At 39.8% G+C, this 15,436-nt stretch overlaps 1 protein-coding gene across 12 annotated transcripts in view; it reads right to left on the bottom strand.

The window, feature by feature from the left end:
- fryl (furry homolog, like) overlaps positions 1-15,436 on the bottom strand; it is a 594,162-nt gene that overhangs the window by 122,886 nt on the left and 455,840 nt on the right. For all 12 annotated transcript variants that reach the window (XM_078547597.1, XM_078547607.1, XM_078547572.1 and 9 more), the window contains one exon: positions 10,867-10,964. In XM_078547597.1, coding sequence (XP_078403723.1) covers positions 10,867-10,964 — 98 coding nt within the window. The remainder of the gene's footprint in view (positions 1-10,866; positions 10,965-15,436) is intronic.

Here is a 15,436-nt window from a genome sequence, read left to right on the forward strand (position 1 = left end):
TGCAAAAAAAAAACTATTTTTGAGACCGCGGCTGGTGCATACTGAAGGGTGTCTCCAGATCTGTCCAGGTGCCAGCAAGCCAATGATCTATTCAATCAGGTATATGGTAGTGATATAGCATTCATTGTAACTCTGGTGGACTTTCGCACTCCATTTTCTGACAGGATATCCAAGTTTGCAGTGGGTATCCTTTGTTGCTCAACAGCCACTCATTACATTTGCTTCTAGGTTCAAAGAGATCAGGAAGCTTGGACTGTTCAAGAATGAAACCATCATGCCCAGGAATCTTGAGCACACCTGCATAAACACCTTTTTGTAGCTGCACACCAGCTGCATTTGATGGAGTAGAAGCCCTTGTGGTTGACAAAGACTCCTGGTTGTTCTGGCGAGGTGGGGGTGGTGATGTGCAGATTGCCATATGAATGCAACTGATGAATCTCTGCACCTGTGGGAAGTCAGCCAGAGCAGCAAAACCGAGTATCAGATTGTTTGCCAGGGCCAGCAACTATGTGAACTTCAATTGTGTTCATCCCAGAACAAACAGACACTCAGTTCTGCTGTCATTAGTCATCTGTCTTATGCATTTGTGGGCAGCTGACCAGATATGTCTGGGGCGGAGCCCTGCAAAGATTAAGTAGCAAAAAATGTTATTGGTGGTGGTGGTGGCTTTGAGATTCACTGGTAATGCATGGCTTCTGGGCCATTGAGTCAGTAGGTTTTCTTCTAGGAAGCTGCTACCACCTGATGTGTTTGGGGGTGTGTGTGGTTAATTAAACTGGGGAAAAGTTAAAGACAGCTTGTCTGTGGGAACTGAGAGATGAAAGGTAAAGGTGCTAGGTGCATGAATTTGTAATTCGGCTGTTAAATTTCAAAGGGGGAGTTTAGAAGTGACAAGGAACTTATACAATTTACGAAGGTTTTACAAGTAAACAAGGGAAGGTTATTAAATTTTATTTGATCCGGAAGTGGAGGTAATAGGAAAACATGTAAGATTTTTATATTTTGGAAAAGTTGAGTTCAAAGAGGTGCTTAGGATAAAGGGATCTAAGATGAAAGGGGGAAAAGATATTTAAGGAAAGATGTTGAGCTGAGTTGTGTGGCTGTCTGAGAGAGGTGTCCTGAGGCCAGATCTACACTGGAAGAACATGTGAAAGTTGTGAATTTGAAGCAGCTGTCAAGTTTTCAAGCCAGAGAAGTCTTTGCTTTCAGAAAGCAGTCCATTTCTGAACCTTTCTTTTGGATTTCCACAGCAGAATGGAAGTGTTTGAGGAGTTATGTGGTATACTTTTACTAAAGCAATGTTACTGGATTTTTATGGTTAAAAATCTGTGTGTTGCCAAGTGGTTTACTTGTGTGTTCTTATCAAGTGGGTTTTTAGGGGATGTTCTGTAAAACTGTTTTAACTGTGTAGCTTTGATCTTGTGTGCTTATTTTTCTTTTCTTCTTGTTAATAAGTCTTTTAATTTTAAAATCCTCAAAGTGTTACTGGGATTCTATGCTTCTGGGATGAGTAGTTATTTCCCTTGTTTTCAAAATACAAAAAAAAAGGTTATGATCAGTAAGATAAGTTTCCCTCTGGGACTTGGCTTGCTCAGCAAATAACATCAGCTGTGGTACTAAATTTGGGAGCTCTTTGTGGGATTTAAAATTCCTTGATTGAATTGGGATTTGTGAACCTAAAGGATACGAGTACAGGGAGAGTACTGAACTCAGGAGTTTTGTGTTGAAGGATCTTAAAGTGGTTGGACTACAAAATGGCTTTGGCAGTTGCTGAGACTTTTCTGAGAGTGAAAGATGTAACTGTGGAGTATTTGAAATCTCTGACTAAATGAGAGAGTTAGCAGATGAAGTTAGCAGATGCAGGTAGAAATAAAAGCAGAATTTTGTAAGGCTGATATGGTTAAAGTGCTTACTCAGCATTTAAAGAGACACCTGAAACTAGTGCGTCACAGCTAGAGATAGTAAGACTTCAATTACAAATGAAGCAGCTTGATATGGAAAGGGAGAGAGAAAGGCAGAAGTTTGAACTTAAAAAAGAAATGGAACTGAAAAGGCGAATTGGAAGAAAAAGAGCAAAAAAGAGAAGGGAGAAAACTTGAATTAGAAAGAAAGAAGAAAGAGAAGCAAAAGGACAGATTACAAGAAATAGAAATAGAAAAGCTTGCATGGGAAAAAGAGCAGGAAAAGGAAACAAAGATTGCAGGAAATAGAAATGCGAAACCTTGAACTTCAGACAGAGAAGTTAGCAACTGAGGAAAGAGATAGAGAACTTCAAAGGGAAAAAGAAGCCAAACAGAATGAACTGTCTAAAGTGAAACTTAGAATAAAGGAGGAAAGAAGAGATAGTGATTCAGATGGTGACTTTGATTCCTTTCAGGGATTTAATTTAGCTAAAAATCTTCGGTTAGTGCCTTAATTTACAGAGGATGGAGTTGAAAAATATTTCTTCACTTCATTTCGAAAGATAGCTATGAAATTGAATTGGCCAAGAGATGCTTGGACTGTAATGTTAGTGTTTTGAGAGGTACAGCAATGAATGTGCATGCTAGCTTATCAGAGGAGCAATCTGCAGACCTTGAGGTAGTTAAAAGAACAATACTGAATACTGAATGCTTATGAGCTTGTCCCTGAAGCTTATCAGTTGAAGTTTAGGACTGTAAGTAAGAGACCTAATCAAACATTTGTAGAGTTTGCAAGAGACAAAGAAGTTCTCTGGGATCAATGGTTTAGGGCATTGAAGTTAGATAAGACTTTATGATTATGGGAGAATTTAGAAATAGTATCCCAATAACTATCAAGACATAGTTAGATAAACAATGAAGTTAAAAGATCATGGAAGCTGCTGTTTTAGCCAATACTTATATTTCACACAGACAGTTGAGTGTAGGAAAGGGATCATATGGGGGTCAGCAAACAAATTGGAGGTATAGAAAACTTAGTGATGGTAAGAATGTTAGTAACAAGGAGCCAGCTGAAGGGTGCTGGTCCATTAAAGATGGAAAGGTAGAAGGCAAAGATGAAGGAAGAAAAGTAATGTGTTACTATTGTAACAAGGCTGGACATACAAGATCAAAAAATTGGGAACCGATTGCAGTGATTGGAACTCAGGAAAGTTCTGTGAGTAAAAGTGCTGTGGACTCAGAGACCCAAAGTGCAAGACAGGTAGTTATTGTACAGGTGACAAAGAGTCAGTATTTGCCAGAGAGGTGGGAATGTGTTCACAACCTACCCAAGGAAGTTCTGAAGGGCAAGTTACATAGGTGTTTAAAGATTGTGTGTGAAGGGAAAGTATACTTATGTTTTCCAGTAAGAGCAGGGAAGACTGTTCAGGTCAGACTGTTGAGAGATACAGGGGCTAGCCAGTCATTAATGTTATGGGATAGTGCCATCTACTGTCCAGAAGGGCTGTTGCAGTAAAAAGTATTAGAATTCATGGAGGGTTCAAGCCTATTTCATCATATTAAATAAATTTGGAGTGATTTGAAAGCAGGAGAAGTGATTGTTGGAGTGGTGGAGAAATTGCCCATTGCAGGGGGTTCAATTTATTCTAGGGAATGACATAGCTGGATCTCAAATATTCACTATACATACTGCAGTCGAGGACCCTGTTGAGATGCAAACAACGGAGGTTTTACGGAAAGAGCATCTTGGGTCTTTTCTAGATTGTGTGGTGACAGGTCACAGACACACAAACTTAACAGGAAGCGAAAGAATCTAAAAGAAAAGGGGAGGATGCTGAACCTCAGTTGACTGGGTCAATCCTTGAACAGTTTACTCAGGAAGAGAGGATTGGAGAGAATGAGGTTGAGGTGTTTATTTCATTAAAGTTAGTGGAGTTATAGCAGCAGGATCCAGACTTAAAACAGTTATACCAGACAGCTTATTCTGAAACTGGGGCAAGAGGGGCAATAAATGCTGGCCCAGTCAGCGAAGCCCATATCCCGTGAATGAATAAAAAAAAAATACATTCCAGAGTGTTATTACCTTAAAGACAATGTGTTAATGAGGAAATGGAGACTGCCTCATGTTCCAGCAGATGAAAAGTGGGTGATAGTGCACTAAGCAGTGAAATCATTTGGGTATCGAAATGAAATTTTAAGAGTGGCTCATGAAATCCCAATGGCTGGACATTTGGGAATTAGGAAAATTCAATCTGAGATACAAAAACACTTCTATTGGTCTGGACTAGATAAAAATGTAGTTAAATTCTGTCAAACATGCCACACATGTCAAGTGTGAGGAAAACCTCAAGCATTAATTAAACCTGCACCTTTAATTCCAATTCCAGCATTTGAGGAACCTTTTAACAGGGTCTTGATTGATTGTGTAGGACCCCTCCCTAAGACTAAAAATGGAAATCAGTATTTACTGACAATCATGGATGTGTCCACAAGAGTAGAGTAAGACTATGATTGGAGCACATAGTTAAGACTACCCACATGATTGGGATCGAGGAATGCTATTTCTGTTTTTTTTTTAATAGGGACCCCCTAATGAGTCAACACGGTTCAGTCCTTCCGAGTTAATTTATGGTCATGAAGTAAGGGGACCACTCAAACTGATTCAGGAGAAATTAGGAGGTCAGAGTTTTGAAACAACTCTCCTGTATTATGTACTACAGATCGAAAAGAGGCTGAGTGAGATAAACTATGGAGTAAGTACACCAGACAGAAGAAAGAGTCAACGAGTGTGCCATGTAAACATGCTAAAAAGGTACTTTGACAGCGAGGATGTGTCATAGTGTATTGCCACTGGACCAGTGATCCAGGGTAATACTCTGGGGACCCAGGTTTGAATCCCACCATGGCAGATGATGAAATTTGAATCCAACAAAAATATAGATGATGACCATGAAACCATTGCTGATCATCGTAAAAATCCATTTGGTTCACTAATGTCCTTTAGGGAAGGAAATTTGCCATCCTTAGCTGGTCTGGCCGACATGTGACTCCAGACACACAGCAATGTGGTTGACTCTTTTATGTCATCTGAAAGGCATTTCTCAAGGGCAATTAGGGATGGGCAATAAATGCTGGCCTAGCCAGTGATGCCCACATCCCATGAGCGAATAAAAAAATGAGATATTGGTAGTGGTAAGGAGGAGGAAACAGAAATTACAGATTCTGAAATTGACCTTTCTCGGATTAAACTGGACAATAAGTACTTAAGAATCTAAATGTGATCTTAATTACCTTCCAGAAAACTGTCAACATGAGAGCTGTTGCAATCACACAAAGCAATTTTTGGGAATAGACTAGGGAAGACAAATTTGGCTCTGCATGATGTTCATGTGAGGGATTCAGTTTCAATACGGCAACACCCATATAGATCAAATCCAATAAAATTGGCTCAAGTGTGGAAAGAAATTGAATTTATGCCTCAAAATGATATCATAAATGCCCAGTCACAATAATTGGTGTTCACACATTGTAATGGTGCCAAAACAGGATGGATCAAAGATTGTGTATTGATTGCCACAAAGTAAACACAGTAACAAAGGCAGATTCATATCCTATTCCATGATTGGAGGATTGTATCGAGAAAGTGGGACAGTCAACGTTCATCACAAGAATTGATTTACTGCAAGGATACTGGCAAGTATCCTTATCGGAAAGGGCAAAAGAGATATCAGCTTTTGTGATGCCGGATGGTTTATATCAATGCAAAGTAATGCCCTTTGGTACGAAAAATGTACCAGCAACATTTCAGAGACTAACAAACAAAGTGATTGAAGGACTGAGCAATTGTACTGTTTATAATAACTTAGTGGTATTCAGTCAAACCTGAGGGGAACATCTACGACATTTAATGGAACTGTTTGACAGACTACAGGAAGCCAATTTGGTTGTAAATTTGGTTAAAAGTGAACTTGTGAAAGCAAAAGGTACATATTTAGGCTACACTATTGGACATGGTTAAGTGGCCCCATGAGATACAAAAGTGGAATCTATTGTAGAGTTTCCAGTGCCTACAACGAAATGGGAAGTTTTGAGAATTCTGCCATGAGCGGATTTTATCGGAAATTTGTGCTAAATTTCAGCAGTGTCATTGTTCCACTGACTGAATTTTAAAAAAGAACAGGAGATTCCAATGGACACAGGAATGACAGACTGCATTTGGCAGCTTGAAAGCTGTAATAACCACTACACTTGTTCTAGCAGCATCTGATTATACAAAGCAGTTTAAAATGTCTGTTGATGCTAGTGTGTGGGCGTTGGTGCTGTGTTGCTACAGAAGATGAACTGAGACTTGAGAAACCAGTGTGCTATTTCCCCCAAAGCTGAATGCACATTAGAAAGAACATTCAACTATAAAAAAGAGACTTTAAGTATAGTTTTAGCTTTGCAACATTTTGAAGTGCATGTTGCAAACAATTCTTCAGAAACAGTTATGTATACTGACCACAATCCTTTGACGTTTCTGGAAAAGTTTCGAGATAAAAATGCCAGACTGTTCTGGTGGAGTTTATTGCAACCTTCCAATACTAAAACTATGCATGTGGCTGGACAAGAGAATTTAATTGCTGAAGCACTGTCAAGAGCTTAAATTCAAAAAGACTTGGATGTTGGGAAATTGAGAATGGACTGGAATGACTTTATTCTACAAAAGAATTGTATATATTTTCATGGTTGATGCATGTACACCATAGTGATTTTTTTTATTTAGGTAAGTACAGTAAGTGATATGAAATAGGTTGAGAAAATGAAAACACCTTTTTGAAACATGACGTTTCTTTTTTTTCATTGAGGGAGGTGTGAAGACAGATGTTATTATTTTAATATTTTGGGAATATGGTGGCATTCCGTAAAAAAGGCTGTGTGTCTGTACATCCATGATTAATTAAACTGGAAAGGTTAGCAAAGACAGCTTGTCTGTGGGTACTGAGAAAGCTAAAGGTGGTAGATGCATGCATTTGTAATGAGGGGCTATGGTGAAGTTGAATGTTAGAGTAAATAAGTTGGGTTTTAAAATGTGCTTTAGGTGAGAGGTAGGGACTTGACTTTTCAGCTGTTAAATTTCAATGGGGAGTTTATAAGTGACAAGGGACTTATACAACTTACAAAGGTTTCACAAGTAAACAAGGGAAGGGTGATTAAATTTTATTTGACCCGAAAGTGGAGGTAATAGGAAAAAGTGAAAGATTTTTATAATTTGGATAAGTTGAGTTCAAAGACATGCTTAGGACAATGGAATCGAAGATGAAAGGGGGCAAAAGATATTTAAAGAAAGATGTTGAGCTGAGTTGTGTGGCTGTGTGGGTTTACTAGATTGACCTTTTAGTCTTTTGGATTTCCTCAGCAGGGTGGAAGAGAGTGAGAAGTCATGTGGCATACCTTTGCTAAAGTAACAGCAGTTATTGCCATGGGTAATATTACTAGATTTTTATGGTTAAAAATCTATAAGGGAACTGTTGCCAAGTGGTTTACTTGTGTGTTCTTAGTAAGTAGGTTTTTTGGAGGATGTTTTGTAATATTGTTTTAATTGTGTAGCTTTAATCTTACATGCTTAATTTTTTTCTTCTTGTTAATAAATCTTTTAATTTTAAAATCCTGAAAGTGTAACTGGGATTCTACCTCATTTTCAAAATAGAAAAAAAAAGTTATGATCATTAAGACGAGTTTCCCTCTGGGATTTGGCTTGCTCAGCAAATAACACCAGCCGTGGCTGTTACAAGAGTATCTTTGAAGCGTTTTTGGTCCTCCCCAGAACATCGGCCACTTGTGAGTTGAGAAAATAGGGCCTGGTGGCGGAGATACTTTGCGGCCATCCAGACGCAGTGTCCAGTCCATCGAAGTTGATTTTGCAGGAGTTTTGCCTGAATGCTTGTGGAGCTGGCTTCAAGGAGGACACTAGCATTTGTTTGATGATCCTCCTATTGAATCTGAAGGATGTGGTGGAGGCGTTGCTGGTGGAGTTTCTATGATGCTCTTATGTGTCCCTGATATAGTGTCCAAGTCTCACTGCAGTACAGGAGTGTGGTGATGACAACATGATTTACCTATCTTCTTAAAAATAGTTACAATTGTCACATTCCTGAAGTCAGGGGGAGGGGTGGGGGCAGGGAGTTCTTAACCCTCCCAAATCCATAGGATAAGTATATGAAATCTTGATGTGAGCAAAAGCACACCAACTCTGAAGACCTCAGCTGGAATACCAGCGGGGCAGCAGGCTTTGTTTTTTGTCCATTCATTTGATTGTTTGTTGCAGCTCTCCATCAATGGTAGTTCACCCATGGATTCGACCACAGAGTACTTACTAGGGGAGAGCCTTGAAACTATCAGCTGGCACTGTTGATTCATGGTTGAGTTGCTGTTGAAAATGCTCCTTCCAGTGTTGATGGATGGCATTGTCATCCTTAAGAAGAGAAGCACCATCCTGTGAGCAAAGGGGATTTTGTCCATTTGACCTTGGTCTACAGGTGGCCCTGGTGGCTTCAAAGAAGCTTTGTATAGCATGATGGTTAAAATATTGTTGGATCTCTCAGGCTCTCTCTTTCCACCAGTTGTCCTTTATCTTCCGGATTTGCCATTAGGTGTCAGCCTTGAGCCATTGGAACGCTGCCTTTTTGATTTGAGACCTTGGGCTGTTCTCCCAGCAATGAAGGCTTCTCGCTCTTGTTCAAGGAAGGGTCACATATTTCAGCATTGTTTTCCTCAAACCAGTTCTGCTGACTACAATGCTTGAATCCAATGGTCTGGAGACAGGGGTCTTGTACAGCTGACTTCATTTGTTCCCACAGTTCTGAAATTAAGTGGGATGTGTGAAGATCTTCCAGATGGTTGTGAGCTGTGCTTGGAATTCCTCCCTTCAGTCTGGCTGCTTTAGGGCTGAGAAATTAATCTGCTTCCTCTTAGGCTTTAAAGTCTTGTAATGACTTGGTGCTAGGTGGATTTTTATCTCCAATCAATCTGTCCAGGAGGCAGTCCCCCACATGGATCGAGTGATACAGACATTATTTTTTCTTTGACCCAAATAATGACATAATCTAGGAGGTGCCAGTGTTTTGATCTAGGATGCCTCCATGTGGTTATGTATTTGTCCTTTTGGCGTAAGAGGGTGTTTGTTATAATGAGGCAATGCTGAGCATACTTCGTCAGCAGGAGGACACCATTTGCATTGGCTTTTCTTACCCAGTTTTTCCCAATGGCTCCTCTCCAGACATCAGAGTCACAGCGAACCCTGGCATTAGAGTTCCCTAGACTAATGGCAGCGACAACTTCATCAAAGTCAGAATAGAACTTTTCCTTAACATCTTCATCGGAGTCAAGGGTCAGGGCATATGCACTGATGATGATGATGGCATACTGATTATGGCTGAGCTGTAGGTGAAGTGTCATGAGCCTTTCATTTATACAATTGGAGAGTTTTGGCAGTGCATCCAAAATCCTGTTCCCGATGGCAAAACCAACTCTGTGGACATGAGGGTCGCTGTCAGCCTTTCCTTTCCAGTATCCCTGCTTGTTCCTTCAGCTGCCCTTCCATAGGAAAGTGGGTCTCACTGAGGGTGGCGATGTAAACTTAGGTTCTTGATAGCTCACATGATACAATTGTAATTCTTTCCGGATGGTCACTCTTCAGATTATCCATGAATATTCTAACATTCTAAGTTGCAAAATTTAAAATTTTCTTTCTTTGACCATGAAGGTGATGATCCTTCAGGGTGTGGTTTCCCAGTCAGCAGGAAGTGGGACAACCTATTTTTAGAGCACCTTTTCTAGTCCCCTCCCCATTTGGGGTTAACAGAAGGTATCCTGAAGAGGACTGCTCAGTCATCTCTGTCCTAATGCAGGTGTCCAACAATCTTCATGCATCTGTTACCTGTGAACAGATTCTTGGCTAGGGACTCAGGTTCACAGTCCTGTTCCTGTTGTCAATTCTCCACTGCCATATGACTTGGCAAATGGTAGAAGCCTGCATGTTTAACGTGGGGGCCTTGGGCGCCATTAATGGCCACATGACCGTGACGAGTTGATTTCCATGATGTGTCTAACCACGATGACTGGACCACCTTGCTATTGCAGCCTTCTTCCGGTTTCTCAGTCTCCCTTTGCCTGTTCTATTGTTGAGGACATTTTGGACCACACTTTGTCTTGCACCTCCCTCCCAACCTTGCTGCCATGAGTGGTCCTACCAGGAGCAAGCTGCTCCTGAAGGCATCACTCAAGGTATCATCGGAGCACACAAGCCTCTCCACCACATATAAAGGTGGCAATCTACGACACCCATCCTGATGCATCGGAGCAAACCTCTCAAGTACCAAAAGTGGGTTCCCAAATGACAAAAGTGGGCTCAGAAGTGCTGAAACTGCCCTCCCAGTCAAAGTGCTGTGAGCAAACCCTTCACCATGAGCAGGTAAGAAAGCAGCTGTGCGTACTGAGTATTTAATAGCACATTTCTCTGAAATTGATTCAGCCCCCTCAATTACTGCTCTGCATTCACCTTGCTTTCACTAGCATGTTTCAGAAGCCCGAGAAACCCATGTTTCTGACTCTAAAGTCAAAAGGTTGTATTAATACTGTTCTAATTGAATGATTAGCATATCGTAATTTGCAACTTGTTTTGCCCTAGGGGGTTACGCACAGCCTAATGTATTGGAACTAAATACAGATGTAGGTGGGTCAGAGTTGACTTTCCAACATGCCTACATTTTTCCTAGTTTTAACTTCCACTTGCATCCAAACTCGTGCTCTTTCAGGTTAAAAGCACTTCTTTTGTTCAGTTATAGTGTGCCTTTAGAATTGTTCACACACACACTCTACTTGTCACATCCTATCACTTATTAAATATCTGGGGCTGTGTTTCAAAGAATAATCATCATATTCAGCATTGCAATATTTCTGCACTTGTTCAGAATTGTGTACATACCTTTGCTATTCTGTCAGCAGTTTCCTTGCAGAATTGGGTAGGGTTATCAAAATGTTGAATTAAATGAGGTAGCAGGCACAGAATATTTAATGGGAATCCTGAAAAATAAACAGAAGTCTGGTCAAATACAGATGACATCATAAGGATTTTTGTATAGTACTAACTTAATTAGGAATAACAAATAAATGCCCATGAATTAGATTCCACATATGTTAATACTGCAATAATAAAAACTGCTAATAAAAAAGCTCATTACTAAACAAACACATTTAAGTTGCTACCTACCTGATAAAATAGGACAATGTATGGAATTTTCATGTACATAGGGCATATATAAGCTGTTAAGTCAATAAAAGCTCAGTGTAGGGAATAAAATATTAGCCTGGATAGAAGTTTGGCTGGCTAGAGAGCATGTGTAAATGGGTCTTTGTCTGATTGGCAGGATGTGAGGAGTGGAGTCCTACAGGGGTTTGTACTGGGGCCTCAACTTTTTACAATTTACATCAAAGACTTAGATGAGGAGAGCGAAGGCATGGTAGCTAAATTTGCAGATGATACAGAGATAGGTAGGAAGGTATGTTGTGAAGAAGACATAAGGAGTTTGCAGACAAATATAGGTAAGTTGAATGAGTGGGCAAAAATCTGGCAGATGGAATATAATGTGGGAAAATGTGAAGTTGTTCACTTCGGCAGAAGAATGAGAAAGCAGAGTATTACTTAAACAGAGGACCAATGCAGAATTCCGAGGTGCAGAGGGATCTAGGTGTTCTCGTGCATGAGTCACAAAAAATTAGTATGTAGGTGCAGCATGTAATCAAGAAGGCTAATGAAATGCTATCCCTTATTACAAGAGGAATTGAACATACGAGTGAGGATGTTATGCTTCAGTTATACAGGGCATTGGTGAGACCGCATCTCGGATACTGTGTGCAGTTTTGGTCTCCTTATTTAAGGAAGAATGCAAATATGTTGGAGGCAGTTCAGAGGGGGTCTACTAGATTTATACCTGGAATGAGGAAAGGTTGGACAGGCTGGGTTTGTTTCCATTGGAGTTTATAAGAGGGGTGACTTGATTAAAGTATATAAGATCCTGAATGGTCTTGACAAGTTGGGTGTGGAAAAGACGTTTCCTCTTGTGGGTGAGTCCAGAACTAGGGGGGCATTGTTTAAAAATTAGGGGTTGTCCTTATGGGACAAAACTGAGGAAAATTGTAAAGTCAAATATTTTGGATGGAGGTCTAAAGATGACCATTCAAGTGAACTAAATCTTTGGATTTTGTTCAGTAGTTTAAAATTATGCTGGTTTTACACAGCTGAAAGCAGGCATGAACTAAAGAAATTTAAGGTAAGATGCACCGAGACTTTGAATCGTTTTTGCAAATATTCAACAGAAAAATATTCTTGAAAAGTTTTCTAAATAATCAGGCAGTAAGTTGTTGTGTATAGGTAGATATATGTGCAGCTGTTATTGACCATAAGCCTATTCATGAATCACTGAATGTATAAGCACAGCATGAGGCCCTTTGGCCCACCATGCTTGTACTAATTCTGCAACTGGAGCCATCTATTCTAAACCTATTATGAGGGACTTTTTTAAAAAAGATATATAGGGATACGCTCATTGCTATCTCTAAAAATTTAAAACTAGACAAAGACCTTAAAATAGATGAATCTATGTCTGTCTGTGACCCCTGAACAAAAGGAGCACCCTGGCAGTATTGGAGAAACTTGCAACTCATTCCCTCTGGAGGGCCACTAACACCACATTGTGGGCTTCACAGACCAATTTCAAAGAAAACTATACAAAGGCATTTCATAACCCAGGCTGGCAGTCTAATCTTCTGCTAGGACAAAAGGCCTCACAATTTTCCTTTCAATTCTTAACGTTGAGACATTTAACAATCTTGGGGACCCAGACAAGGGATACACACCCTTTGTCAAAGACACTATGAAGAGGTGGGAGTCATGTGACATGGAGCTTTAGTTTGTGGAACCAGCAATATTGCCTGGTGGAACTGCAAAAACAGTCTGCTGCTTCCCATCCTACAAGCAGCCTCACAGAAAAGGAGCACTGCACAGGTTGGACACTTGGCTCCATCCACACTGCTGTTACTGGAAAGCCTATACCATTGCCTACAAGACTGAAATATCTCTGCAATTAACCAGCATTGGTTTTTAGCTCACAGACCTCAGTGCAGGAATAACTCATTGGGCTTTGATTCTGGACTCTGGGGACCCCATGTGAAATTATATTTCTTTTCTTTGTAGTCTCTGCACTGTAAATCTTTCTTTTCTCTATCCCTCTTTTACTGTATGAATGCAAAGGAGGCAACGTTGCGCCCCTCCCCCCATGTTTTGAATGTGTGCAAATAAACTAACCCTTTGAGTTTATCCTATCTCGAGTTTGTAGTGGGGTTATTAATAGAAAATTGGAGTTGGGAAATATGTCACCGCTTAGAAAAGGGGAAAGCAAATCAAAAAACATCTTTCTGTTTATGACTAGGGGATAAGAGGACAAATTAGTGATGTTTAAATTAATCCCCATCTATCAGTAACACTATCTTCTGGCATTTTCTCAATCCTTTTCAAATACATACCAAATTCAGTTTTAAGCAACAGCTACATTTCACAAGGCATTGCATGTTCTAATAGCCCTCAGGGCAAAAATAAAATTCTAATTTGCCACTTTGTTCTCTGTCATGAAGCTATTAGCGTATGTACTATTATTGGAAAATATTTTTCTTTTAAAATAGAGGTTTAGTCTGTGGATGTCTTAATTGGATTAAAGCCAGCTAGTCTGGGTCCTTTAATACTAGTTTTGAGATGTAAACAGAGAGTAGAGTGTATTTGCATTTTTTGAATAGAGCATTCAAGAAGTGGGGTGATAACTGACACCCATCTAGCAGATACTAGGCAATATGTTTATCTTACAAATAAAATTGGTGCTTTGAAGGGTTTCAGTGTTAGAAGGTGATACAATGAGAATTCACATTCAATGTGCAGTGATAGGTGTAACTTTGGGTGTGCAGGGTAGAGGCAATGTGAGATCAAAAGGCAGCTGTAAGCCTCCAACTGATACCACAGGAACCAAAGTGAAAAGAGCCTAATTTTGAATTCGTAAGGTGAAAATGCTTTGCCTGGTGTTTGGTTAAGTCTATGGGTTGGTGTTGCCTTAATGGAGATTAGTTTGAGAATTTGTTAAAAGTTATGATTGTAGTAATTTGTAGCCATGTATATATATTTTTTAACCTGTGTAAATTAATAAAATGTTTCATTTAGTTTAATGTAAAGCCTCGAGAACTACTAGTCTGATTCCTGAATTTAGAGTTGTATCTCAAACATAACACTTAAAGTTAAAAGGTTATGACAGTTGTTTAAAGTTTCCCTCTGGATTTCTAAATAACTCGGCTTTACCAACTGCATCGGTCATAACATCTCAATAATCCTTATTCTATTCTCCCTCACTAGTGATTTGCTAAGTACTGGAAACAACCTTTCCTTATTTACCTTCATAAAAATCTTCAAAAATTTTGAAAATCTTCATTAAATCTCATCTTAACATTTGTTTCTATGGATAAGGCACCAATTATTTTCAGCCTTTCTTCATAATCTCTCATTTGTGGCATGATCCTAGTGAGTCCTCACCCCTTTCCATGGTTCTCATATCGTTCTATAAAGGGCTTTTCAAAATGGAGGGCAATATTCCAACAGTGGATAACCTTTCATTCCCTTGCTTATCAAGAATCTATCCACCTTTGCCTTAAAAATCTTTAAAGACTCTGCTTCCACTCCCTTTTCAGGAAGAGAGTTCCAAATACTCGCGACCCTAAGAGAAAATATTTTGCCTCGTCTCCAAAACAATATAGATGGGTTGGTGGAGTGGGCGGTAAAGTGGCAGATGGATTTTAACAAAGAGAAGTGTGAGGTCATTCATTTAGGGAGGTCAAACGGTTACAGGGAATACACAATAAATGGGAATATACTAAGAGGGGTAGATGTAGTGAGAGATCTTGGCATACAAGTACACAGGTCCCTGAAGGTAGCAGTTCAAGTAGACAAGGTTGTAAAGAAGGCATATGGAATGCTCTCCTTCACTGACAGAGGTATAGAATATAAAAGTAAGGATACAATGTTGGAATTATATAAAACACTGGTGAGGCCACAACTGGAATATTGTGTGCGGTTCTGGTCACATTACAGGAAGGACGTAATAGCTCTGGAGAGTGTGCAGAGGAGGTTTACAAGAATGTTGCCAGGGTTAGAAAAGTGTAGCTACGAGGAGAGATTGGATAGGTTGGGGTTATTTTCCTTAGAACAAAGAAGGCTGAGAGGTGACTTGATTGAGGTATACAAAATTATGAAGGGAATAGATAGTGGACAGGATAAAATTGTTTCCCTCGATGGAGAATTCTAGAACCAGAGGACATAGATTCAAGATAAGTGGCAGAAGGTGTAGGGGGGACATGAGGAAGAACTTTTTTTACGCAGAGGGCAGTGGGTGTCTGGAATTCGCTGCCCAAGTTGGTGGTAGAGGCAGAAACTTTAAACTCTTTTAAAAAGTACCTGGATC

This window comes from Cetorhinus maximus, chromosome 1 (assembly GCF_964194155.1).
Source record: "Cetorhinus maximus chromosome 1, sCetMax3.hap1.1, whole genome shotgun sequence".
Classification (NCBI taxonomy): Eukaryota; Metazoa; Chordata; class Chondrichthyes; order Lamniformes; family Cetorhinidae; genus Cetorhinus; species Cetorhinus maximus.